At 41.5% G+C, this 26577-nt stretch overlaps 2 protein-coding genes across 6 annotated transcripts; one reads left to right on the plus strand and one right to left on the minus strand.

The window, feature by feature from the left end:
- Positions 1-2092: 2092 nt before the first annotated feature.
- ezh1 (enhancer of zeste 1 polycomb repressive complex 2 subunit) lies at positions 2093-16302 on the minus strand. Of its 5 annotated transcripts, none has more exons than XR_014593589.1 (21): positions 15520-15888; positions 13965-14148; positions 13670-13795; positions 13038-13160; positions 12279-12396; positions 11866-12114; positions 11198-11300; positions 10759-10922; positions 10174-10265; positions 9767-10061; positions 8186-8370; positions 6188-6279; positions 5904-5932; positions 5673-5798; positions 4387-4565; positions 4156-4251; positions 3963-4044; positions 3797-3877; positions 3581-3707; positions 3426-3471; positions 2093-3341 (listed from the first exon to the last, which is right to left on the minus strand). XR_014593589.1 is itself a non-coding variant. In XM_083931547.1 (21 exons), the coding sequence occupies exons 2-21, from the start codon at positions 14142-14144 to the stop codon at positions 3330-3332; spliced, it is 2463 nt and encodes an 820-aa protein (XP_083787673.1). In that variant the 5' UTR covers positions 14145-14148; positions 15520-15888; the 3' UTR covers positions 2093-3329. The 5 variants fall into 5 exon arrangements, 4 of the variants coding, with proteins under 4 accessions (XP_083787673.1, XP_083787672.1, XP_083787671.1 ...); XM_083931547.1 differs by having other exon boundaries at positions 3623-3707; XM_083931546.1 differs by lacking the exon at positions 15520-15888 and adding an exon at positions 16130-16302 and having other exon boundaries at positions 2093-3471; positions 3623-3707.
- A 3827-nt stretch (positions 16303-20129) lies between these two features.
- On the plus strand, positions 20130-24685 carry ramp2 (receptor (G protein-coupled) activity modifying protein 2). Its single transcript, XM_083931847.1, has 6 exons — positions 20130-20218; positions 20803-20868; positions 20957-20986; positions 22807-22836; positions 22998-23175; positions 23266-24685. The coding sequence occupies exons 1-6, from the start codon at positions 20158-20160 to the stop codon at positions 23513-23515; spliced, it is 615 nt and encodes a 204-aa protein (XP_083787973.1). The 5' UTR covers positions 20130-20157; the 3' UTR covers positions 23516-24685.
- Positions 24686-26577: the final 1892 nt, after the last annotated feature.

Raw genomic sequence — 26577 nt, forward strand, 5'->3', positions numbered from 1 at the left:
GAGTTATGTTCATTAGCAGTTAGTTCCTCATTCATTTCACATTTGTTCCCAGGAAAATAAACATTATTTGATAATAAATCTTTCAGGAAACAGCTTTGGAGAAGCATACATATAAACACCAATGCACACACACACACACACACACACACACACACACACCATAACATATGTACAGAGGACCACAACAGTGTAAATGCTAATCTTTTACTTCTAACTCACACTGCTGGAATATTTTTGCATAATGCTGACAGTAGCCGACCACGCCGTTAACGCTGCTGCTTGTTTAGCTGCTTTCAGTGGAAAGTTGAAAATTCTACCTATATAGTCCAATGAAATGTTCTTCTCTGGCAAGATAACATTTCATTTGATGTTTGGTGCAACCAAAAGCTTCAGACTATCATCACTCAACGCAGATCTCCTTGATACTTACGCACTATTGTGTGTATGGAAAAAAAGGGGGGAAAAAGTCAAACATTTGTAACATATCAGCTATGCATTTGTAGAGCATGAGCGCACTTTGCAGTAACATCTAATAATATGAGCTTCTTTCAGCCACCGATGATGTTAGTGTTTAATTTGCAGATGCACAATAGCCAGTAGGATGTAATGAGTGTATACGTGAATATATAAATAATGTGTTAAGCGACTTTTATATTCCTATGGTTTACACAAAACAAGTTCAAAACAGTTAAAAGGGGTGCTTTGAATGTAAATCTTCTGACTGTAATGTATGAGTAGACACTACAGTGAAGACCTGCTCAGATGTTTTCATTGTAGGCTGCTTAGCACTGAAAGTAAACTTATTCATGGTATCTTTTTAGAATGCTCAGGATAAAGAAAGTGCAGTACTTGTTCTCTGTAACACTAACACACCTCCAAAACTCAACATTGTTGGTTTTCTTCCATTACAGATGGGCAGGACTGTGCAAAACTGTAAAAACTTACTGTAAAGGCACAACAATGTATGAAAATGTATAGATTTGGCCATGACTGGCACTGACAGGCTATATTTTTAGGAATGCTGTAATGAGAGATGAATGATCCTGAAATGTGAGCAAACGGAGTGAAACTGTTGGTTTGTGATCGACACAAAGAATAGTTTTTGTTAAATGGACAATCACCACTCAAAGTTCATATTTGGCGCAAGCCAACAAACTTGGGTCGAATATGCTTTGTTGCCTAATAGGAAAGAGTCGACTTATGTGTTATATAAATGTATACACCTCACTGTATTCATTGGTTAATGGACTATAAACATTCAGCCCATAGCGGCGTCACTTCATTGCCACTCACTAGTTAATCATGCGTGGTCCCTGGAGCGTGTGTACTGTATGTGTGACTGATTGATAATAAGATGTTTGTGTATTCATAGTCTGCCCACCAAGATACAATCAACCGATGTTTAGTTATGACTCTCATTAGAAAACAAATGTGCACTGATGCCAACTATCCAACTCACTTATTGTAGTGCACCAACAGTAGTACAGCCAGACAGAAACGAGGCCTGGATGTAGCTCTTAATAGCTCCTCCATCTTTAGGCATCAGGTGTTTTAAAATCCTTCCTGCATCCTAATAATGGAGGCAAGGAAGTGAATAAAAGGGACTAAGATAAAATGACCAGTAGAGGGAGTAGGTCAGAAGGATGTTGTTAGCTCCGACAGGGTATCTGCCCATTTCACTAAATGTGTGCTTACTGAAGATAAACCTAAGATAAACACTCTGAATTTGCAGATACCCTGCCGACAGTGATATCATGAAATCAGATGATAAAGCACCAAAGTGAGTGAAAATGCAGGTTAGACCACTTCTCTGCACCACCAAACCGAGTCCTTCTGCAACAGGTACCAGAAATGATCATTACAGTTGTGTTTTTGTTCACACTGAAATTTGGGATTTTTTTCCTGTTCTTCAGTCCGCTTCGTTTTGTTTTGTAATACGTTCACTGTAAATGACCATTACTGTGTAAATCAAGGCCAAACTGTCACCTCAATAAAAAAGCTTGGAGGAAATTGTCAATGTGTTGTTTTAGGTGAGTGATTTTTGAACAGTTAACACACTCAAGGACTAGAACAGCATGGTTTAATGTATAAAGTTAAACTTTTATTTTTATAGGCATACACTATACATAGCAGTAAACTCCATTTGTTCATCCCTACTGAGAAAGATCTCATTTCAATGTGGGCTTTAATGTTTTATAAATGAAAAACAGGGTGAGTAACAAATCTGGACATTTAAAAAAATAAAAAGATGATAAAATATATATTTTACATTCACATGTGGGGGACTTGAATATTTGGTCAAACACTGATCATTTTGCTTTTCACGTGGTCATAACCTTGAAAGGGTTACCTTTAACACACCTCTGTTGATTATGCAACACACCCACACTGTTTTAGACTTTTTTTTGTGTGGAATCATTTGGCACTTATATGATTTTTAAAGGAAGACATTTACTGTGTGACTTGTTAAAGTATTAATGATTTTCTTCACAAAATATGAAGGCCTCAAGATCATTTAAACATGATGATAAATGTTTGATGCACATGTATGTTACTCAGAGTACCAATAGAATGGGTTAATGTGAAAAATGAAAAGAGGGATGAGATCTCTTCACCATCATCTACAGGTTACATTCAGTCAGTCGGTTTCTTTTCTTGGTTGCCTATATTTTTGCAGAACAATGATATAAATGTACAATAACTTAGTTCACCATAAAGATGTGGTGGTGATGATGGCCACTGAAAAGGTTCATAGAAGAACATACAAAGCTGTAAAACCTGGTTAAGTTCTTCTGAAGAACAGGCAGTAGGTAACATCACACTACAATACTGAGAGACTGCACAGGGCAGCATCTGACTGAAGCTAATGCTGTGGCTAACATGTTTAATGGTTTGTTTATCCAAGAGACAACACATGCATTTCACTGATCATTATTAGGTACAATGTAAAAGCTTGCATTACGTATTGAGAGCTCAAACAGAAGCCGGTCTATAAGTACAGTAACATAACTGCTGAGAGAGTAACACACTGTAAGATGGGTAACTGCTTTGACAAGATGAAAAAAAACACTGTGATCCTCCTGGTGCAGTAAGCAATACGGATTAATAGTATTTCCACTTTAAATAGTTAGTTTCATAAGCTTGGCGTATATACTCTTGCAGGTAGGTGGGTGGGTGGGTTTGGGAAGATGAGAGGGAGAGCTGACTGCTGTCACTGAAGGAGGGGGGTATTCATCTGCAGGGCAAGAGCACCTGCACACAGCAGGGGAGGGACTCTCTATTTTTAGAAGTGCAGCAGAGAGGGCAGAGACAGCAAAGAAACTCATCAGCTAGATGTGACGCTACAGGGAGGGACAGAAGCATTAGTGGGTGGCTGAGGATTTAGGGACAGGTTATGGAGGTAGGCGTAGCTAAGTCATGTCTACCTCTCTCTCTATCCCCACATATTTGAGGGCATCCGCTTGGCTGTATCTGTGGAAGGAAGATGAAGTGAAGAGTCTGCGTTAGTACACAGGAACTGCGGAAACTACAGTAGTTAATTCAGTCACAATGTAAAGCGGCCTGTTTTTTTTTATTTTACTTTGAAGCTGATGGAGAGTCACTAAAAGGCCCGTGACTCTACCTGTAGTCAAAGAAGAGTTCCTCTCCTTGCAGGATGGCTCGCTTGGCAAAGATGCCAATGCGGTGGTCTCCATTCACCATTACCACTGCAGTGACAGCAAACAGCATTAGCCAAGAAAAGATTGATTTCACCCCACAGCTGACTCCACAGCAAAACAAATGGATGCAGTCCTACCTTTTGCGTAGCAGTTGGGATTAACTGAATGATTTGCAAAGCGGATTTTGTTCCCCTTTCGGGTGGCATCCACAACAAAGTCTACTGAGAGACATGGACTGCATTAAAATATGACAACATATATATTGTATGGATATGAGCACAAGGAGGAATGGGTAATACTTGCCTTTGTTCAAGTTGAAAAGGAAGCTCGACATGTATTTGTCATAGATCCTTCCACGTCGGTCTGCCTCATCCTGGGAGATCAGCTGCTCATGCACACACACAGAAATAATCAACACTGTATGTACAAAACGTCAATTGAGCTGACAGCTTATAAATGTATATTTTTTAAATCAGACTAAACTGCATGGACTTGCCTCGCCGCAGTATTCAGAGATGAACTCATTCTTCTGAACTGGCTCTTTGATGAAGGTGCCCCACCCGGAAACATCTGACGGAGCCAAAAGCAGGTGCTAAGAACAGTCAGATGTAGGTTAGAACAGCACAAGTCATATGAGTGATCTTAACATCACTAACTTGTCTCCAGAATAATAGAATACCAGGTTTGAAATATTTAACCATTTAGACCTTCAAGTGTCCTTGTGTACCTTTTTTAGGCCTCTCTGGATGCTGCAGTTCTTGCAGGAGATCGCTTTGCTGTCCCAGTGGTCTGCAGTGCCGCAGGTCATGCACAGATCTGGGTCACATTCCCTCACGGCCAGGTAGCAGGGACACTGTTTAGTGTTGCACTGTGTCTTACACCTGCAGCCTGGAAAGCGGTTCTGGCCTGGAAAACATTTAGACACACAGCTGCTCTGAGAGCGGACGGGCTGAAAAAGTTTATGAGCAATGATAGTACATTACATGACATGGCAGAACACAATATGATTATGATAAATAATTCCATCTCAAAATGCAGCTGCAGCACAGAAGCTCAATTGCTGGGTAATGCTGAGAAGCCCATCACTCAGAGACCTCTGCTGGCAGATATGCTGAAATACAATTTTGCAGAGTGAAACACAACACCCTCCGGGCAGATGAACGGAAGGGTCAGGCAAGCATAACCCAAATGTCTTTCCAGCAGTCTCTGCTTGGGGAAACTGTCCACAACAAGAGCTCCAGGCAGCATTGTCTTCTCTGTCTTGCCATTTCCAACATCCGTTTCCCAGCCTTTATTGGTTTTATGTGTCTGTATCATGAAGCACTGTTTAGCTAGAGCTGTCTGACTCATAGTGATGTTGGAGATGATGTTGTATATCAGGCACAGGGCCTGTCACATCCCTTTGATTTCTCTCCAAGTCTTTAGAGCACACACATGTGTAACCGAGGTCTGCTTCCTGTTTGGCCCGGCCTCTTCTTTGCTACGGGAAGAGGCGAGGTAACATTGGAATAGGGAGGAGGGAGGGGAAAAGGTGACTGAACCACAATGGATGAACAAATGAGGCAAAACCATTTTTCCAAACCATAGAAAAAATATTTACTCCATCTTATCCCCTCTGTCTGTAATAAACTCTCCAGAGGACACAATACAAAATGCATTCCTTCACCATGTGGCCAATTCGGAAAACACAGTTCTGGGTCGTTGCCGCTGCAGCGAATGCCTCATTGTGAACGCAGCTCTGTATTAAACAGACACCCACCTATCCCCGCCAGAGGACAGTTTCTCCTCTGACTGCTGCCAGAATACTGCGGAATCGTTTTACATTCAGCTGCCCTGCTCTATTGTGGCCTGGAAAAAGGGCTTTAAAGCTACAGTGGAAAATGTGGTCATGACAAACAATTTCCCCTCAGCATTTCAAGACTACTTAAGTCTTTTTTGTTTGTGTAAGAAAGAAAGAAGCATACAGTACATGAGATCATGGTCACACAGTTGAACAGGAAAGGTGACACTCACACTCGTGCTCGCACTGGCAGAACTTCTCACAGAAATTCTGGGTCATCACACACGGGCAGGAGCTGTCACATGGATGGTCGGGGTGATCACATGGCTGGTAGTTGTACACCTGATTGGACGAGTTATCTGGAGCAACAGAGGACAAAGCCTTCAGACTGGCACAGTAAGCCATGTTGTATTTTAGAGGGAATAGCGTATTAATAATGACGTTTTATTTTCAGGTGAACTTACCTTTCTTTAGCTGAATCTTTGCCCATAACCTGCCAATTTAAACAAACACAGTGACAGGGTCAAAAACACCCCTAACTTGTCAAACACCTAATCAGTACATTCACTTTTCATGGCTTATGGGTTTTTTATTCTAACGCAACAGTGACTCTAATTATTTATTTAATCTATTCAGGATAGTCTCACTGAGGCCCAAACTCCCTTTTGCAAGAGACCATGTTGTGATCATGTTTCCATCAGTCAGGAAAGAGTGGGCAAGAGAGGGAAAATAACTTGTGACTTCACACCTGTGTTTCCGTTTCTTCTTTTGGGGAGCGATGCCTCCATCAACCAAAGGAACACGATGGATCAGGGCCTCCTTCACTGCAAACTCATACACCTGTGGGAAATCAAAATGACATGAACAACAAGGACACATCCTGCTTGTTTATCACAAGTGAACACTACTGTGAAGAATTTATGCTTTCTTCATTCTAATTACATTGTGTAATCTTGTGCCCACTCAAGCTGAAAAGCACATCATTATGATTACGCCACAGAACATCCTGCCCCCTCCGTCCTGCCCCCTCCATCCTCTGTTATCAAAACTCCACTGCAGAGGCCAAACATACACATGCATCTGGGCACGCACACTCAAACACTTTTGGCTGCCAAAACACAGATTTGGCCTCTGCCCTAGGACACAGACATACATAATGATGCAGCTGGTTTCAGTATTTTCACTTATTTAAGCAGTAGGCGGGGGCCCTCTGGATACCAGCAGCAGGGCTGTGACAGACAGTCCAATACAGACTGTGGATTGGTCTGGCTGTGTGACAAGAGGCGATACAAGGGTGGATGTGAATGGGCGAGGCTGCTTCAGCGTGTCTTATGCTGAATATTTATTTAATCTGTTCTCTATTGTTCTCTATTGCGCTCCAAAGTAAAACATTTTGAAATATAATTTAGAAGTTGTGATATTTTCGTGATATGCACAGTCCACATGACACTTCATCAACATAAGTCTGGGAATGACTAAAGTTGAACAACATTATGAGAGAATACGTCACATCTGGTAAGCATCCATGTTTATGGTGCCACATGTCATTTGCTCTGTAGTCAGCCCAATTAACCACACCATGAAACCACAGGCACAGGATGCATGTGTTATAACACTTGCACTGAGTTGGTGTCTACTTCATTAAAACCATAAAGTATGTGTTCATTATTTAAAATTAAAAATTACATTTCATAGCTAATATGGCTAATACGCAACAGCTAACCACTCACAATTGCTGTACTTTAGTGCTGTCTCTAAAATTAAGACCTCATTTCTCATAAATCCTCTCGCTTCTATTTCCTATTAGTCACCATTCCTGTTCCATGGGTTTGTGTTATGTGTGTGTCTTTTCGGCTCTACTGAAGTGTTTAGTATCTTCACATCTATTTCCGGCCTTTCTCTCACTCCAGCATCTGGCGTTTTAAATGGTATTTTAAACATAAAAATCTGTTTACGGGTCTTGAGGAGTAATGTTACTGAAAAAAGTTGAATGACGCATTTTGGGGCTCCAGAGGCAACATTATTTGGCTCCGAAGAAGACTACAAGTTTGAGGGCGTGGAATTAGTCATCTCTGCTTGAGATTAGTGCATAAACCATAGGCATAGACCGTATAAAAGAGATGGACGTAGCTTCCGGGTAGTATTAAGCCAATGCATAGTGCCTTAAACCTGCATTTTTTCTAATGTCCAGCAGGCGTCAACGTCCCTGGCTGCAAGAAGGAGTTTGATTATATAGTCAATGAGAAAAAGACCCAACTTCTCGCTTGATTTATTACCTCAGTAAACATTTCCCTAATGAATTGGTCTCATCTCTAGTTTTAAGTTTTCTTAAATACAACATGATGTTTATTTTGTATTTTGTATTTTGTTTCAGTTTTCCTCTTAAAGTGTTTAGCTTAGCGCAGGACCATCGAAACAATCACTGGAATTAGTGCTAAGCTTCACACACACACGTTCAAATATAGCCATGTCCGATTGCATAAAACCAAGATGGCGACGGCAAAAATGATAAACTATGTTGTAGGAATGCTAAATCGGGGGAGTATAGAATATTTCAAATTTTGATCCTAAATGTAAAATCTTTAGAACTAAGCCATTATTTATGTTCTATTATCAGTTAGCAAGAGCATGTCAGATATTTTTATTGTGAAAGAATACAGAAAATTTAGCTCAGTATCTTCTGCTTTACGGGGCCAGAGGAAACATGCTGGGATAAGAAAACTGTTTAAGGTTGCGGACATTTTACCTCCTTGCAGTTCTTTGTACCGATGAGGCGAGCGATGGAGCAGAAATTGTTGAAGTATGTACCATGTAGAACCCTGAACAGTGACTCCTCGGCCCCACTCCACTGGAACGCACAGCATGCCTGCTGCTCCGCATCATCATGCCCTGGACGCACTTTAGTGGGAGTCTGGCATCGCGAATTCCCCTCTGTTACACAAACACACACACACACACACACACACACACACGAAAAAACACTTTATTATCACTGACGAATTACTCATGGCAGAAAGTTTGTTTAATGTTGTTTTAATCTACACACACGCAGCTGCACACTCACTTTTTTATTACTTTGTCTTGGCAAAGGGTTTTTGACAGAATTTTATCTGCCCACACCCGCATCAGTCATGTTAATTTAATCCTACACCAACACGTACAGCTATTTCTGGGTGCCATTTTTTGTGCATCTGTATGCGCACACACACACACACACACACACACACACACACACACTCACACACACACACACACACACACACACACACACACACACACACACACACACACACACACACACACACACACACACACACACACACACACACACACACACACACACACACACACACACACACACACACACACACACACACACACACACACACACAAACACACACACCAAGCTTTGATTTTGCTTTTCGGATATTCAAGACTGATGCTCACACACCCACAGCTCGAGGCATAGAGCCAAATGTTGCTTGGCAACAGGCTGAATGCAGCATTGCTGTGGCCACATGCTCCAGCTCTGAGTATCTTTATTAATCTGCTCAACAATCTGTTTTTTTTTTCACATTATCTCAACACGTGCAAGAGAGTCTGCTGAGTCACTGGCTAAGCACGAGTGATTTCCGAAACTAACAGAGACTTCCAGTGAGGCAGTGATGGCAATGAACAACAACCTGAGAGCCCCAGGGGAGGAAGGGACAATAAAGAACTAGAGGAGATGGCTCTTATTTCCCCCCTGCTGCTCTCAGCATGAAGAAAAAAAAACAACAACTACAAAACCAAAGTATGCTGAGGGGGAGAGGGAACAAAGTGTTTATTTTGGGGCTGAGGCATGTAAAACTATTGGCTGGTTTATTTTGTTTGGCAAGAGAGAGCTGATATTGAGAGGAGATGGAAAGAGGGACAGAGGAGAGAGCAGGATATGACTCGCTATCATCTTCGGCCAAATTTCACTTTTCTGCAGGCTGCAGTCAGTCGGGACAGACCGCCTTCCAGGAAAGGAAGGATTTGGGGGAGGTTATGGTAAATGACGCATCCACTCAGTCACACAGTGACTCAGAAACACATTCAAATACTGTCTATACTGTATGAGGCCAAAAGCAGACAGGCATTACCAGAATGTACCTGAGTCTTACTTTAGAGCAGCCAAGAAATCTCAAAACAACAGGCAAAACATTGCAATAATAAAATCTACAAAATAAACGTATTTACTGAATCTTTTCCATAACTCTCTTAGTCCTCGTGCCTAGAGCAGTTAAAGCACCTGGTGGTTTCAAAAGTAGCTCCAAAACCAGTTCCTGTGAGATCAGAGTCCTACCTGAGGAGGAGGTGGTTTCATGGTCACTGTAGCCTTCTTTTCCTTCCTCAGCAGACGCAGACGGTCCAGGACAGCTGGAGCAGGTAGGACGTTGCTGCTGCTGCTGCTGCTGCTGCTGCTGCTGCTGCTGCTGCTGCTGCTGCTGCAGCTGTTGCTGCTGCTGCTGCTGCTGCTGCTGTTGTTGTTGTTGCTGCTGCTGCTGCTGCTGTTGCTGCTGTTGCTGTAATTGCTTTCGACGCCTACGAGACCTCTGTGAGCGTAACATATTCTGATCCACAAACTCTTTAGCCCCTTCCTTCAGAAGAGGACAGGGGATGGGAAATACAACAAAGAGTATACACCAAGATAAAGCATCTACTAGAGTTCAGAATGTATGAAAAGGTTAAAATATTGTGAGCTTGGCATACCTGTAACAGGAAGCAGTCTGCACCACACGGTTCAGTCGAAATGCGGATTTCCTTACTCTTCCTCTTGTAAACATTGGGTGAAGCATGGAAAGCTTTAAGAAAAGAAAAGAAAAATAACATTTTAATTTTCTAGTGTAATTCAGGTAATTAGTGTTGGAGTTATTGAAGAGTAATAAAAACAGAATAATGTATTTTAGTTTCCATATTGCTTGTGTATTGTCAATAAATGACATCATTCCCCCAAAATGAAACAGAAAAAATAAAGTAATTTATAGGCAATAGATTTAATATTGAAATAAATAACAAATAAATGTGAAAATGTATGAAAAACATTTTAATTATTATTTTAAATTTGGTTATTTATCTTTGTATTTACAGATTTATTATTCTTTTACAGATTTATTCTTTTTTTATGGCACTTTTATGACTCCATATACAGTAGTTAGTAACTGTATGGATATAAGAGCTGAGAAGTCATAGTATTATCATCATATTTGTCATCACAATCTCACTTTGAATCAGCAAACCAAACTAAAATAAATCTAAAGGAGAAATAAGAATAATAAACATGAATCAAGGCATTACGGTGGAGGAAACAGTCGTATTTGAAGCAACGTCTGCAGAAGAGCGTGTGGAAGGAGTGTAACGACTGCTCCCGCTGTACAGACTTAGCAAAGGGTCCGTCCAGGTTGGGGGTGCAGAGTGGGGGCAGCTTCACCGGGCTGGCGGGCTCCAGGAGGTCTTTGTACCTGTGGAGGTGACAGAGACGGTTTGAGCAGTAATATATCACCTGTTTACCACCATGTTAATAAATTCATTTGAAGCTGGTGAAGCTGTAGGTGTTTCTTTCCCACTAAAGCTCTTTCAGATGTTGATGCAACTGCTCCTTTGAGACAGAGAGCCTCAGAGGGAGCCACCATTATTACTTTCCTCCTTGACAGCTTGCGTCTCCATGGTGAACACTAAGCAACGGCCTGTTCAGCATTGTGCACATAGATTCCCAGTTTCACTGCACTTTTCTTACTTTTCCTTCAGCTCCTCCATGGTGCCCTTGTAAGGAAACATTGAGGCGATGGCTGTAAATATCTTATCGTTGGGGACCTTCTTACTGCTGGACAAGTCCCTTACTTCGGGAGACAGAAAGAAAGTTGGTTATACAAATAACCCAGTTGTGTTCCAGCGTGAAGTTTTGATACACATTCCCAAATAAAGCTTATGCAATATGCTCTTTTTGCAATGGTAGAGAGGTTTCCCCAATGCTCATGGCCAGTTGGCAATAACATGACCTGAAAACAATTCTCAGTGAAAATTATGATTTAATACAAACATTTTTTTAAATTCATGGACCCCTCGTTCATTGATGTATTTGTGTACCAGCACCTGGGTGATCAGGAGTGTGTATACAGCCTAGTTTCCCATAAAGCTGGGTACAAGAGGACATTAAGTTCTGTAATTAGAGTCAGGCCATATCAATGTCATGGACAAACAGGTTCCCTCACACACAGTACCTATGTAGGGACACAGGGGCAGCTTTAAAGTAAACAATGTCTGTGCAAGGGCTGCTGTGGCAGGGCGACCTTTTGGCAGCTGTACAGTGTAATGCGAGGAACAGTACCAGCCTTGTTCATGCCGCAGCCCCCTTGTTCTCTCAAGTCTGAACGCACAAAAATGCCCAGCTGAAGACTTGCTCACCCTCAGTAGTGCTCCTCCTCTTCCTCCTGATGAATGCCACAGTACCAAGTTTGGTCTCTTCTGAACCCTCCACCGAGCTCCTCCTCATCACTCTCTCATCCTCCTTCTTTCCCGTCACCTCCTTCTTTCCTGTCACCTCCGGGGCCACCGTCACCACGGCCTCCTCTTCTTCCTCCTCCTCGTGGTCAGAGTACTGGCTCAACGCCTCCACCAGCTCTTTAAAGACCTCGTCGCTTATAAACCCTCCCTCTGGGACACAATTAACATGTCAGAGCCTAACAAGTTCCATCAAATAATGACATCAGCTGCATCAGCAGCAGCATTTAATGAACGTAATGAATGTTTGCAATGATATAAAGTATCAAAGGTGTTAGATTATGGGATCTGTGAAGACATCTTCACAGGACACACACCTCTGTCACCATGGACGCCATCGTAATTATCGATGAGTTCCTCCAGGAATGCCTCGTCTTGTTCCAGCACCTCGTCGCCCATGTATGGGATGTTGTGAAGGAAAGTCTCATCCTCCACCTAAGAAACAAAAACTCCCGTTGAGACAGATATGCATCCTGCTGAGTCACTCACGCCATCACCTGTGGTGCTTTTAAGGGTTCTCTGCCTGATTGGGCCTGACCTGCTGGGTTCATGCTAGGTCGGGCTGGAAAAAATTCCTGTGTTTCTTAATTTTTTTTGAATGCAGACATAATTTGTGTAATGTCACAACTAATGTATGGGCTGTGTACTGTTGTGTGTGACTGGCATCCTGTGGATAAAAAATAATTGATTTTTTGGACCTGATCATAGCCCTGGGACCTAGAGCCCATTCCACCTGGTCCTGCCTTTGCACATTTCACAGTCCAACAAAGGTACACACAGTGACTAGAAATATAAGAAATGCAAACCGAGTTGTGTTGCAAAAACAGTGTGCGTTTATGTTCTATGAGCATGCCGCCTTTTGGCAGTAAAAACTATGCATTTTCAAAATAAAACTTGACATGTGCTATTGAGTTTCTCCGGCTGGTTCAGATGTTGCATCAATTTAATCAACTCACAGATGATTTCCACTGAACACATGGTCAGGTGAACAAGTAAAATGATATGTGTGTACAAGTGTGCGCAGTACCTGTAATAACAATGTTATCGCATCACACACAACACAATGTGGTTCATACCATGAAGTTGTGCTGTAGAGGCGACCAGGAGTACATGAAGGGGACACCTGCAACTGTCGAGAGAGGTTTCATGGCAATGGATTGAGCTTTGAATTCTGGGAAACCAAACTCCACTGTACACATCTGTAAGAGAACCAGACATGGGTTGGGGATGACAAGACAACAGTCGTAAGCATTATTAGCACATAAGAAGAGAAACATGCTCTCATGCCCTTAGGCTGTTTGTATTATGAGCTACCAAAAGGGCTAGAGAGCACTTTTAGGCGGCCATATGATCCATTCCTGGCATACAGCTTTGTCCTGCGATCGTTAAGTAACACCTGACAACTAGGTGGGATCAGAGCAGAACACTGGAGACGGCGAAGAGGACAAGATGATAATGAGAGATGAGGAGTTCCTCACAAAGCATTCACACAATAATAAAAGATTGGATTTCGAGTTAAGCCAGAGCAGCCTGGACAGGAATATGAGGACAGGGCGTAACAGTGCAGGCAGGATGGTATGTGAAGTGTTGAAATGGCTATAATTTTACTTGTCAACACACACATATATACACAGACATATATACACACACACACGCACAAATGCACGCATGCACGCACACACACGCGTACGCACACACACCCGCACACCTTCTTGTTGGTCGGAGCTCCACCAGACGTTGACAGAGGGATGGATTGAATTCTGAGCCTGGACCACTCTGTATTCAGGAGATTTGTCTGCTGATCAATTTTTTTCCTGTTGGACATGAACAGGGTCTGGAATCAAACAGAACAAAGAGCCTGTCACACGTACTGTAAGACACACACAGTGGGCGCTGCATATAAAACACAAGTCCTCTACACAGTACACAGGCAGCATTTTTTTTTAAGTAGAACTGTCAATAATTCTTATCTTGTAGAACTTCCAATAATTGTGTTGACCCACCTTGACCTCCTCTACTTTTTTAAGGCGTTTTAACTGGCGAAGGCGCATATACTCAGACTTGACCCGCCGTCTCCACTCTAGCAGGCTCCGGGAGGGTATGAAGGTGGAAGGCTGAGGTCTCGGGGTGGGTGGAGCAGTACCGGTGCCAGGAGCTGGAGCTGCAGCAGCTGTTTCCTCCATGACTCTTTAAAAAGACAGAGGTATGTGGCAAACCAGCATCGAGACCACTGAACAACAAGCTAGATTCAGTCAACTTAAACACCTTAGATCGCCAAATTATGTCTTAAAAGGGGCTAGGAACACTTTGAGAAGAATTATTGGATTTTGAACAAAAATAAAAATCCAATAATATTCCCGCAAGGCTTTGCAAAAGTGTATGTGGGACTCAATATTATGTGCATAGTGAATTGATCAGTTTTCACCACCTATTCTATCTTGATAATATTCAATAATCCAATTAGATTCAAAACAATTTATTTGTCCCTGGGGGGCAATTTGCAGATGCACGTAGAGCAGCAAGCAGTTTACAAGGCAAAACAATTGTTTTAATTTGGCAAAATTATGTAAAAAAAAAAACAACTAAATGTATGGATATGCTGTACACACTGTGATAATTGAAATGATAATATTATGACAATACTTAAAATTATATGAATCACAATTATGCAAAAAATAAGCTGTATGATAATAACCATGCCATAATGACATAAGCTATTATAATACCATAATACAACTCTAAGAAGGTATTGGTAATCATTGATCGTTTCAGTGTCATTTCTATCAGTCCCTTTGTGTAATTTATGTTAAATGCCAGAGTCTTTATTACCATATACAGTAAGTACAACATACTCTCTCCCTCTGCCCCTCACACATATAAAACATGCGCATTCACCCTGTCTGGAAGTCTATTTGAGAGAGCGCCCCCCTCTGTTGGCAAAACAAAACTGACATTTAATGTTTAAAAAGAAAAAGAGAAAAAAGAAAAAAGCCTTCCACACTGGTGCTTTAAACTGCACGGGGCGAGAGTGCTGTTGCTCCTTTTTTAACTCAGGGCTGGCAACTGACCAAATAACGAACAAACTGACTCAACGTGTGCACGCAAATAAGTAAAGTCGAATTATTTGACAGCACGGGGGTATCCACATTGCTCACGAGTGGGCGTACCTCTTCAAAAAAACAAAAAAACCCAACAATATTAAGCGGAGCAGAAAAGTGCGTAGTACAGTTTTTCTGTGTTTCACAATCACCCCGGTGAACACCAACTCCCCTGTCTGCGCCCAAACACAATTACAAATAAGTACAAAGGCAAAACGGAGCTGTGGAGACTGCTACAGTGCATTTTTTTAGTGGGTGAGTCGTGCACACGTTTCAGCCACAGCCATGAAGTGCGCTACGTCCTGTAGCTGCAGCCCCGTTGAGCCACAGCCACGCAGTATCCATTTAAATGTGTAACACTTCAAAGACGTGCGCACCGAGCACCACAATGACAGCGCGTTATTCCAGCGGACGCGTGTGCACGTCTACCTCTACATCCAGTGTCGCAGTTATTAAATACCTTCAATTCCACGGCTCGCGTCCTATTTGTTGCGAAGAGACTGCAACGCGACCAAGTCCCTGTCTGTTTTTTTTTTAACAGTCAAGAGATCCGGAACAATTAAAGGTCTGTCTTTTGCTATGGACCTGACGCAGATATCGTCTCCACACGGCGAGGGGATCTCAGAGAAATCCCTACGTTATCCATGGGCATGGTGCTGGAGGGTTGTTGTTGTTGTAGCTTACAAATAGCTGCGCACTTGGCTTTGTCGAGCCAAGCCCGAGCAGGAGGGTGACGTCTTTATTATGATCACAGCCTTTCCTAGCAGAGAAGGATTTATCACTATTCTGCGTCCTGGGAATAAAAAGTAGCGTGGAGCAGCAGCCACGGCACAGCCATTTACACGCACACACACACAGGAACTGATGCAACTGTCCAGAGTGCTAGATCGCCATCTAAATGCGTGAGGGCATGACGCTCCATGGGGTTTAAAACGACACATTAATGCAGTGGTTAAAATAGATAAATCTCATTAGAATATTTTCGAGATTAGTATAGACAAATCAAATACATTAAAAAATACACTACTCACAAAACCATAAAACATATCCACATAATATGGACTAATTACCCAGATTGTGCAGATTGTGTAGATAAAATAAACTGTCCGAAAAATATTAAGAATGAAAAATGATCGATAGTTGAAAACTCCTGCAGTGACAGAAGAGTTCTATCGGATGGAAAACAGTTCAGGTGCTGTTCTGCCTTCCTCCTCCAGGGAGAGCCCGACGCATTTTATCCTCCGCTTTCGGAGAGAGAGAGAGGGCTGGATGACGGTCCTCGGGCCACTGATGCCATCACGTAGGGCACGTACAAATGCTAAACTAGACAACTTCACATTTACACATGACAAAGCACGTTTTCAGGTCTGTGGTGACTTTTGAGAAACGATCGACCTGATGAGGAGGAGAATCATTATTGAAGCAATCCGTAAACAATATTCATCTACTTATTTTTTTTTTTTGTATTATTTAAAGTGACAGTAGGGAAACAGGAAATGCTTATTTAAAAAAACATAAATTCAGGAAGCAACCTACACTTCACAAAAAACAGTTCTGTATAACTTAAATGATGATGATGATATAAATAACTTTATTATTTTTACACTTTATTATAAACTGTTACCTACATGTCTGTTTCCCTAACAGATTAAATCTGAATACTTGAAAGTTGCCTTTCCTGTTTCACAAACAATAAAACTCAGGATATTATGAAAACATCTGATAGTATGCCTCAGAGAAAACAACAACAACAACAACAACAACAACAACAACAACATCATATTGTGAGGGTGTTTAATATTTGTTGGGCATATAAAGTCAGTAAGCAAGACAGTTTCCCTGACTAAAGAGAAAAGGGTGAAAGCATTTCGCATACTGTTGAATGTAAGCCTGCATCATATTCTACAGGGTGGAAAGATATGGATGCTTATAATTCTTTTAATACTGACAACAGTTTTGTCCCCTTTCAAAATAAACCTTTAATGGATTAAAGGAAACCACAGAAATGCTACTTCTCTGGCACACAAGATGGCACTGTTCAGCTACTTTTCATCCCATGACACAGGACCCAGGACACAGGACCCAGGACACAGGACACAGGACACACACATACACACACATACACACACACACACACACACACACACACACATATATGTAATTTGGATTTTTTTCAGAAAACGTCTTGATATGTTTTGGTCTGATATCATGCTATACCAACACCACTGCCTCAGTGTGTTTCTCTCTGATCGCCGTGCTGCTGTTGATCTTTTCTGCTCGCTGGTTCTGTTGTTTATAGCCATGCATTCCTGGTTAGCAATTATGCATTCAGTAAGTCAAATTATCTCAGATACAGCATGTTTGGTGTGTCTACAGTGGTATTTGAAGTAGCTCGTGCCATGTTGATACCGACCTGTCAAACAAAAGCAAACACACACAGGAAGATAAGCGTGGGGAGAATGGCCGTTATGGGCAGGAAGTTTTTAATTCTGTTCAATGTAAACAGTGTGAGTCGGTCTTGGTACCTGTCTCTCTCGGACTCACTTCTCCAAATATGGTGCAGCTCATATGATCTGTAACATTTGAAACATGTCAAGCTCCTCCTTGCAGCTATTTAAAGGTTGCATATTGTAAAAAGTGAGATTTCCACGTCTTTTTAATTATAAAGCAGGTTAAGGTGCTTTATAATTACCGTGAAAGTGTCAAAATGAAATGCACACAGCCGGTATTCAGCAACTGCCTTTAAACGAGCCGTCAGGACTTCTGTACGGTTTTGATGTCACAACCATACTACACATATATAGGTAGAAAGTGCTACTACAGTGCTGTTACAGTCATACCCTGGCTGTAATGACGGTGTAGAGACGCAAAGAGGGCAGATGTGGAATATCCGAAAACAATGGCCAATAAGAGCAGTCTGGGCATTTTCTGGATGGGGATTTAAACAGACAGACACTTAAATGGAGCATTTCAGACAGAGGGTGAATACAGGTATGTTCAGACAGACAGTAAAGAGTAAAGCATGTATACATGTTCTAAAAGAGAAACAAAATGCAACCATGAACCTGAAAATAATAACAATATGAGACATTTAACTCACGCTGAAAGTTTGATGCAGATGTATTTAAGTGTCTGTTTGTTGGGTTTTTTAATATTCAGTCAGTTATATAAAAAAGAGTGGCCTCCTTTTTCATGAAATGAAATGTGGAAGCAATTTTGGCCCAGAGCTAGCTGGCTGGCTCCCAAGTCCAGCAGCTGAGAAAGAGCACTCATCCTTCAGTGACGTGGACGAGTGAATTAGGTTCATACTGGAGATCCCCGCCGCCTCTCTTTACCACAGAGGTCCAGTGTCACGTCAGATCCAGAGGTGTTTGTCATCAGCACTGATGTTGTAACATAGCACCCTTCCTTCCTCAGTAAATCTCAAACTCTACATCAACAAAAACAGAAACCCATGAATGTATGTTTAATAGCATTGGGGAATATAACCGCATGTGAATAAAGTTGTATCTTGTTGTAAAGTCTTTTTGTGGCTCTAGAGGGAGCCATGCGAAAGCTGCTGCCTCAAGTGATGTCACAAAGATGTATCCCGCTCTATTATCTGCTTGAGGCTATAGCGGTTAGGGTGGGTACCAATACAGTACTTCATTTGATACACAGGCAATTTTGGACTATTTTCAGGGGTGCTCAAGCACTCCTAAACTTTATCTCAGTACCCCTAACAATAAGAATAATTATTAATTAACCTATTAACGTCCTGCTGACTTTTTGTCTGTTACATACAGGGGTTGATTTTAAAGCTAGAGTATAAACTGTTGAAACAAGACGATCTAATGCATCCACTGGTACCAACCATGTCATGTTACCGGTCACCGGTCAAGACAGATGGCCGTCCTCCACAGAGCCGGGTCTGTCTGACGTTCCTGCCTGTTAAAGGGAAGGTTTTCGTTGCCACCGTACTCTACAGAGGAATTGTTGGGTCCATGTAAATCATAAATAAGTCATAGAGTGTGGTCTTTACCTACTCTGTAAAGTGTCCTGAGATAACTTTTGTTATGATTCGACACTATAAATAAAATTGAATTGAATTGAATTGAATTGAATTGAATTGTTAGCTACTCAGGAAGGGGGCTAAATAGTGCTTCAAAGCTAGGCTAGGGAAAAACTGGCATGGGGTCCGTTGACCTTTGACCTAAAGATATCTAAATGAAAATGCTTCTCCCCTTCACATGCCCACTATATTCATTCTCATGCAGTACAAATGTGTTATTTTTGCCAATGTTTGAATATTTCTGCATACTGGGGTCCCTAAACAGTCTTGGAATCACACAAATGACCTGTTGTGACCTCTAGGACAATCACTGCCTTGTGAAACTTTACAACCACAAACTAGATAACTAGATTCAGTGGATGGATGGCTCTCCTAGGTTTATTGACAATAAGGAACAGTTTACTCAACACACGCTCTCAGCATCCAAATGTCGAAAAAAGTTTTTGACATAAAACCAAAGCTTGAATTTTTTGACCTTTTCTAAAGTGTTTTTCAAGGTTGTTGTGAATATGCTGCTTACAAAGCTATGTAATAATTCTCATTAGAGTCCCTCTAAAATCGCCCCTTATTTGATACATATTTGAAACCTTATTTTTCTTCTTCACCCATAATGGACATCTAAATATTGCTTTTATTGACAAAAGTACATTATTAATCAAAGGTATAGAGAGAGAGAGAGAGGGAGAGAGGGTTGGACTATCTCCAACTTCTCCCTTCGTGTTTGAAAACACAGGGTGGGATAAGAGAATGAAATAGATAAAAAAAAAAAGAGAGAGAGAGAGAGAGAGAGAGAGAGAGAGAGAGAGAGAGAGAGAGAGAGAGAGAGAGAGAGAGAGAGAGAGAGAGATAGAGAGAGAGAGAGATGGTGGTACACCAGTGGACCACAGTAGTTCTAACCTTATCAAGAGGCTCTCTGTCCCATTGTGCAAATCCGCCCATCCTAGGAAATGAGGGCTTCCTGTTGTTTTATAGACCCTTCCTGCAAAAAGGTTGAGATATGTAATCCCTACCCACCAGGGAAGACGGACAGAGCATTGTCAGGCAAAAATGACAGCCACTAGTTTCTCACTTGTGTTTTCTGGGTGTTTTGTGACTCTTCTCATCTGTGGTAAGTAGAGGATTTATATTGTCCATTTCTTCGCTTTTATGATATAACGTCTTCACTTGCCCTCCATCTCACCTCTCAAGAGGAATGCTTAGGGGCTTTCAGTGATTGAATGGCTTTTAGAAAGGAGCTTAGTGAGTCTCATGATTGAGTTTTACACTTAAACAGTTTAGTTTGAGGTTCATAGAGTGATTTTGACCAAGCTGAGACAACACATTTGTTTTTTGAGAATATTGTCACCAGATTATTACAGTTTATTGTATGATTGATGTTGTAGTTTATTATTGGCTCCTATATATTAAACAAAATGTTTTATTGTTGTGGGAGAAGGAATGTATTGTAAGTCTAAACATCCTTGAGTTGAATATATTAGGACTTCCTCAAAGGGGTGGCGGATAAAGGGAGTATGACCTGTTCACTCCTTGGTATTTCCTTTACCCGTGCTACTTTTACAATTTCTAAAATGTGTATACACAGGATTATCTATCATAATTTAATGTACAGGTACTACTTTCTATTGGAGTGTTGTTGTTGTTGTTTTTTACTTTCCAACATTCAGTATTCTCATTATTTTATTTCTCTTATAGCAGGATGCACAACCGTGGATTGTCTCGTTGATGAAAAGTTAGCAGGGCAACCGGCCACAACAATAGGTTTGTAAATTCTAAGGAAGAAATAAAATGGATAAATCTTATACATGGCCACAACTACTTGGACTAACATAACCCTCTTTCTCTACAGGGTATCCCTCAACAGAGATGATGAATGCCAGTAAGTATCCATTTTTTTCCTATTCATTGTCTATAGACTGTTAACACATTGAATCTGCTAATCAGGTTTTGATTTAATCTTACTTAAATAATTTAGCAGAAGCACAAGAATCATATAAACATGTTCTATACTTTACAGTTACAAATGGTGATTATATATGTGTGTCCACTGGGGGATTGTTCTGGATTAGTTCCTTAAACTTATTTGCTTGGCCTGGAACTGACAAATACAGAAAGCAGAGCACAGAGATGCCGGTTTCTGCCAAGAGCTCCTTGTGTGCACTATTATGAGAATCCAAGACAAACTCCTGGGGAGGTCTCTACCAGTGAGGGGTCAACAGCAGGCCCATAGTGGTTTGAGGTTAAAGGTTAACTTAAACCTCATTATGAGCAGACCCCACCTGGCTCAACTTCCTGAAATTGTTCGTCATTCACCCCATGCAACGTCTGTGATCAACGCATGAACTCTGTGTTGTGAAACAACTGGAACATTGGAGCAGCGCCCCTTTCACTGTTCCTCCTCCTGTGCCGTCCTTTTTTTTCCTTTTCCCCCTCCTTCCCCTGCCAACTCCCCCCAACTCTGAGCTCCTCCTCTGCTGAAAAGACACATTTCCTGATGTCATTACTAAATCAAAATGCTGCTCGGCAAACAGATGTTGTGAGAGGCCCAACATGTGGATTCAGTGACATAAATTAACAAGTTGGTTGTGAGAGAACTTGAACCATACATTCCATTTTTCATTCAATCAATGAAACCACCTCTCTCACACTGCTCTTTAAAGTGGTGAGTGGTGACAGTGAGAAACTACCTTACAGATGTAGCACAGTCAGGAGCGCTCCATGACATAAAAGTTTCCCACACTTGTGTTAGAAATATCAGTTAGTTGGCCTTTTAAACAGCTGGTCACCTCTGACTAATAACTTCTTCCATGTTTGGGTCAAATTAACCTAAATATGAAATCATGGCTGTCTGCACACTAGCACACACTGCATAGTCATGATTACATCCACTCCAAAACGCTAAGCCCTAAATGTTTACTTATGTTTCCTATTTGGCAGAGGCAGCCCAAAAGGCAAATAAATCACATGCTGTGAGCTGGCCAGGCCTTCGACTGTGAGAAACTGAGACTAAAAAGCAGAACAAGAGTTAAAGAGTAAAGGGTTTTCAGATGTGAGTCCAGCCCAGCTTGGGTGTGCTCCCTTTTATTTGGGAGAATGGAGAGGACAAACTTTGTTGCCTCCACCCCTTTAAAAAAGAAAGAAAATCCTAAAGAAACGTGTGTTGGAGAGGGGAAGAGCTGCTGCCAAGGAGCAGGGCCGTCAGACAGATCTTCGAAGAACATCTGGTAACCGCGGGTAACACTGTTTGGACATCTGGTAACCGAAGGTTACACTGCTTCTCTTCCATCCTGTCGGGTTTCCTGTTATGCCTCGCTGTACACAGTCTAAGAAGTTTAGGTTTATTATACATGGTCACCGGTTGGGGAAGACGCACCTTTATTCATTTTTTCTGACATGAAGGGAGCACTTGGTTTCATTGGGGTATTCCTCTCCTTTCTCTGCGGTGAGTGTGTGGTCTCCCTTCTACAGCTGCAAATGCCTGTCTCAGTACTAGACATATGAGGAACTCATGAGCTACAAAAGACACAAATGCTCTTTGCATTGAAAGTTTGCTAGGATGTATGTATTTGATAAACTTATTTAATAAACTGAATCAGAAAGGCCTCATATGGCATATTTAATGAATGGTTTATGTTATCTGTTACATTACTGTTTGATATAAAGTTTTAAATCTAAAAATCTGTTTTTTATCTGGTTTAGATGCCACTCATGAACCTCCCTTGTCATTTGGTAGGTGACATAACTTTATAACCTAATCGTAGCCATACAACCATATATCATTCTGTGAACAAATTACTGAATGGAAACCATGTTCAACACAACTATTTTGTCATGTTTTAAACCCTCTGAATGTCTCTCTCTATCTTTCTCCAACTCTTTACTTCATGCAGCTTGTGGGAATAATTCTCACAAATGTACGGGGTATTGCAGCATCTGTGATCACTTTTATGGTGCACCAACAATGGAATGCCTTTCCAGTCTGCTTGACCATCAATGTCTATACAATTTTGATGATGCAATGACATCACTAAACAGCACTGATTGGTGCACCTGGGGCAATGTGAGCGGGTATGTAGTGTACAGTTCTTTTTTTTTTTAATGTAAAAAAATGTTGTTGAATATTTGCTAATGTCTGATCATCTTTTTTCCACACTGCAGTTTGTATAGTAACCTAAGCCTTTGCACGGAGGAGATATCTGACTGTCTAGTGATCCCATGGCCTAACCCGCTGGTGGAAGAGACCTTTGTGGACATTCACTCCAGGTTTTTCAAGGATTGTCCCTCAGAGGAACTAAGCGACCCACCACCAGTCATCGTCCTCGCCCTGGTGATAACTCCCATCTGCCTGATCCCTGTCATGGTTATCCTAGTGGTGCTCAAGACCAAGAATGGGGATGGCAGCTCCTGAAAATCCTGAATCTTGGCTCTGCTCACAATCTCCAAGAATATTTTTGACCTGTGCTCTCCCCCTCCTCCTCCTCTGAACCTAAGGACAGCTTCATCTCACTAGTGACCTTGCAGGGGACTGAACATTTCTGCAATCACAATTAAGAGGAAGTGTGTGAGTGTCATAATTTGTGGCATCACAATGATTGCGTCTGTGCAATAACAACCCTCCCTGATGCTAACAGAGACACACCGTGACAAAAAATATATATATGTTCTTATATATCCCACCATACTGTGACAAAATATATTAAACCACCCCACTCGAGAGCTGAAGATGTATCTACTGGTCACGTCCAATTTGCACACACTATTCAGAAAACAGAGCTTGATTTTTTTCTTTTTTTTTTTTCTTTTACTGGAGGACTCAGTATTCAGGGTTATGGTGACAAAAGCTCTGGAGCTTGCAAAAGTAAGCCTCATTGTGTTGGACAGCAGTTGTGTTGATAAAAGACAAGGCCATTTTATTTTATTACTGAACTCCTGAACACTTCTTCTTATTTTATTTTTGCTAACAGTCAGTCCTAACTCAGCTTTGAGCTACTAACTTGACAATGTACAGTACGTATGCAAAGGACATGTGCAACCTAAACTGTTTTTTAAGTCAGAATTGGATACAGGTGTCCATGTTTAATCTATGACAAGTGTCCTCTATATGTGTAAAGAAAAGAGAGGAAAATGGGTAGTGTGATGCATGGATCTAGAAAATGTGAGTCATAGTGTATGTAAAGGTTAAGGTCAGGGGCTACAGTTGGGACAAAATGAGTGCGTATGCCCAGAAAGGGAGATTTCTTTCCTGATATTGTCTTTTTTTGAACAGTAAGAAATCCTTCAGCACTTTCATGATGAGCTTACTTAAGTAAAGTTTATCCAACATCTCTATCTAGTTCAGACAGACAGACGGACAGATTGTCTGTGCAGCATAGCGGTAAACACTGAGCAACGACGCAAAGATAAAACTGTTATCTTTTAAGGGGAATCATCATAATGGTGGTGGTTATGTATTGTTAAGTCTTGAATGATGAAGTCATTGTAAGTGCTTTCAGATTTAAAACAAAATGTGTATTTATATACTGTTATATTTCTGCCATTGTCACTGTAGTATCTGAGAGAGAACATATTCTGCCTGCTCTCACACCATTTACTGTATGTATTTGAATATACTTTAAAAAAAAGATATTTTATACAATTAAATCTACAGTTCGATTGTTGGCTGCTGCTCATTTTTACTCATCCAGACTGTCAGATGAATGAAAACCATCACAACTGGTTCTTTTTTAGCCAATCGTAACATGAAAGAAGCCGATTGTATTCAGTTCAGGTCATGTTCACTCAACATTCTGGCAAAAGTAGCCTTTAACCTTTGTCAGTATTTGATTAAACACTCCTTTCCCTTGAGTGCAGTGCAGATGGCATTGCTTTGTGCCTCAGGTAGTGTTTCACTGTATATCTTCAGTGAGCAGTATGTTGTGGTGCAGTTGCTATGCTGTGCAAGTGCTGGTGTAGTGAAGGAAGCAGTGACAGCAGTCATGTATCACACCCTCATCTGGCAAACACCTCACTGCAGGGTGGGCCTGTGTTTGTGTGCCTGTGTACGTGTGTGCGTCTGGCAGGGCTGGGTGGGAAAGTGTGTTCTGTGACCTTCTTCCTCTCTAGATGTCGGGTCATCCTTGTCTCCACCCCCATTCAGTTCTCATCCAATTCTGTGTAACTTATTTTTGTTAGCCAGAAACCGTTTCTGATTTCATTTTGCAGGATGTGATTGTGAAAACAATATTAAGCCAAATCCATTAGTTATACTTCTACTGCAATTGTTTCAGCAACAATACGTTTGTGTGTTCAGTACACAAGTCAAATACCCATGGTCAATTTACAGTAAAGTGCATGAGTTTGTGTTCAGACAGGAGACCCTGCCCTCTAGTGGTTGTATGTGATACAGTCACAGACCGAGTAGGACTTCTTCATACCAGCACTTACCAACATGACTGTCAACTCTCAAGACTGTCTCAAGGCTGTGCCCATTTAGGAGACTGGAAGTGTATACTATTTACTTCCATTGGCACAGCCTGAAATGTGCTATCTTCAGTGTAGAGACTATTTGGCGTAGTGAACGGTGTAGCTTTGCAGGCTGCAATATTTTAAAAACTGGGTCAAATGAATACAAAAATTGCAGTCACTAGTGATGGTATGGTTCCATCTCACCATCAATCAGTGTTCTGCAGTGTTTTAACTCCACCTTCTATTATTAGCTTAGTCGGCTTGGAACTTCATCCGAGGTTAACCATGACCAGGTACTTTCCACATTTTTTGCGAATGTAAAAGCACAAAAGTGAGTACTTGAGAACTGCTCACCCCTAACCCAGTAAGAATATCAGTACTGTAAAAGTTTACAATACAAAATGAGTGTGCTTGGGTAGATGTGGGCATCTCTTTGCAACAGTACTGTGAAGTATTTCATCACGAGGGCTCTCCCTTCAAGGGAGTACATTGGGCCAGTAGGTTATTCTCCAGTCCCTCAGCAATGCCACAGCGCAATTACATAACATTTTTGAGGTGCCTCAACATGCATATAAATCAGCTGATCTGAACACAGTCCCATGGGGCTCAGTTTCAATGATCTGTGCTGACACTGAAGTGGGATGACTTGATGCTGTAGGGTTCTCTCTGGAATGAACCGGGGAGCATGTCTGCAGTCCTCCAGATATATTATGTAATGTCAAATCTGACAGTAGTTTTGATTGACAAATTGGGAGGATTCAGGGGAAAAGGAACCAGGGATACCTTTGAACTTTTATTGGTGAAGGAAATTCTTGTAAAACATATTTTAAAAGTGAGACAGGGACTGTGTTTTTTGAAGATACGAGAGACCCTTCCTCGCTCTGCAGCAGTGATCACACCCTCGAGCCGCAGCTGTGTCTCCAGTTGCAGGTTTTGGCTCTTGAGCCTCTGTCAGTCAGGGCCTCTGGGTCTTCTCACTGTGGGAGCCAATGACTATTATGTCCCAGAAATTTGGCAGAATGGTTG

The sequence above is a fragment of the Echiichthys vipera genome (genome assembly GCF_963691815.1).
Source record: "Echiichthys vipera genome assembly, chromosome: 17".
Lineage (NCBI taxonomy): Eukaryota > Metazoa > Chordata > Actinopteri > Perciformes > Trachinidae > Echiichthys > Echiichthys vipera.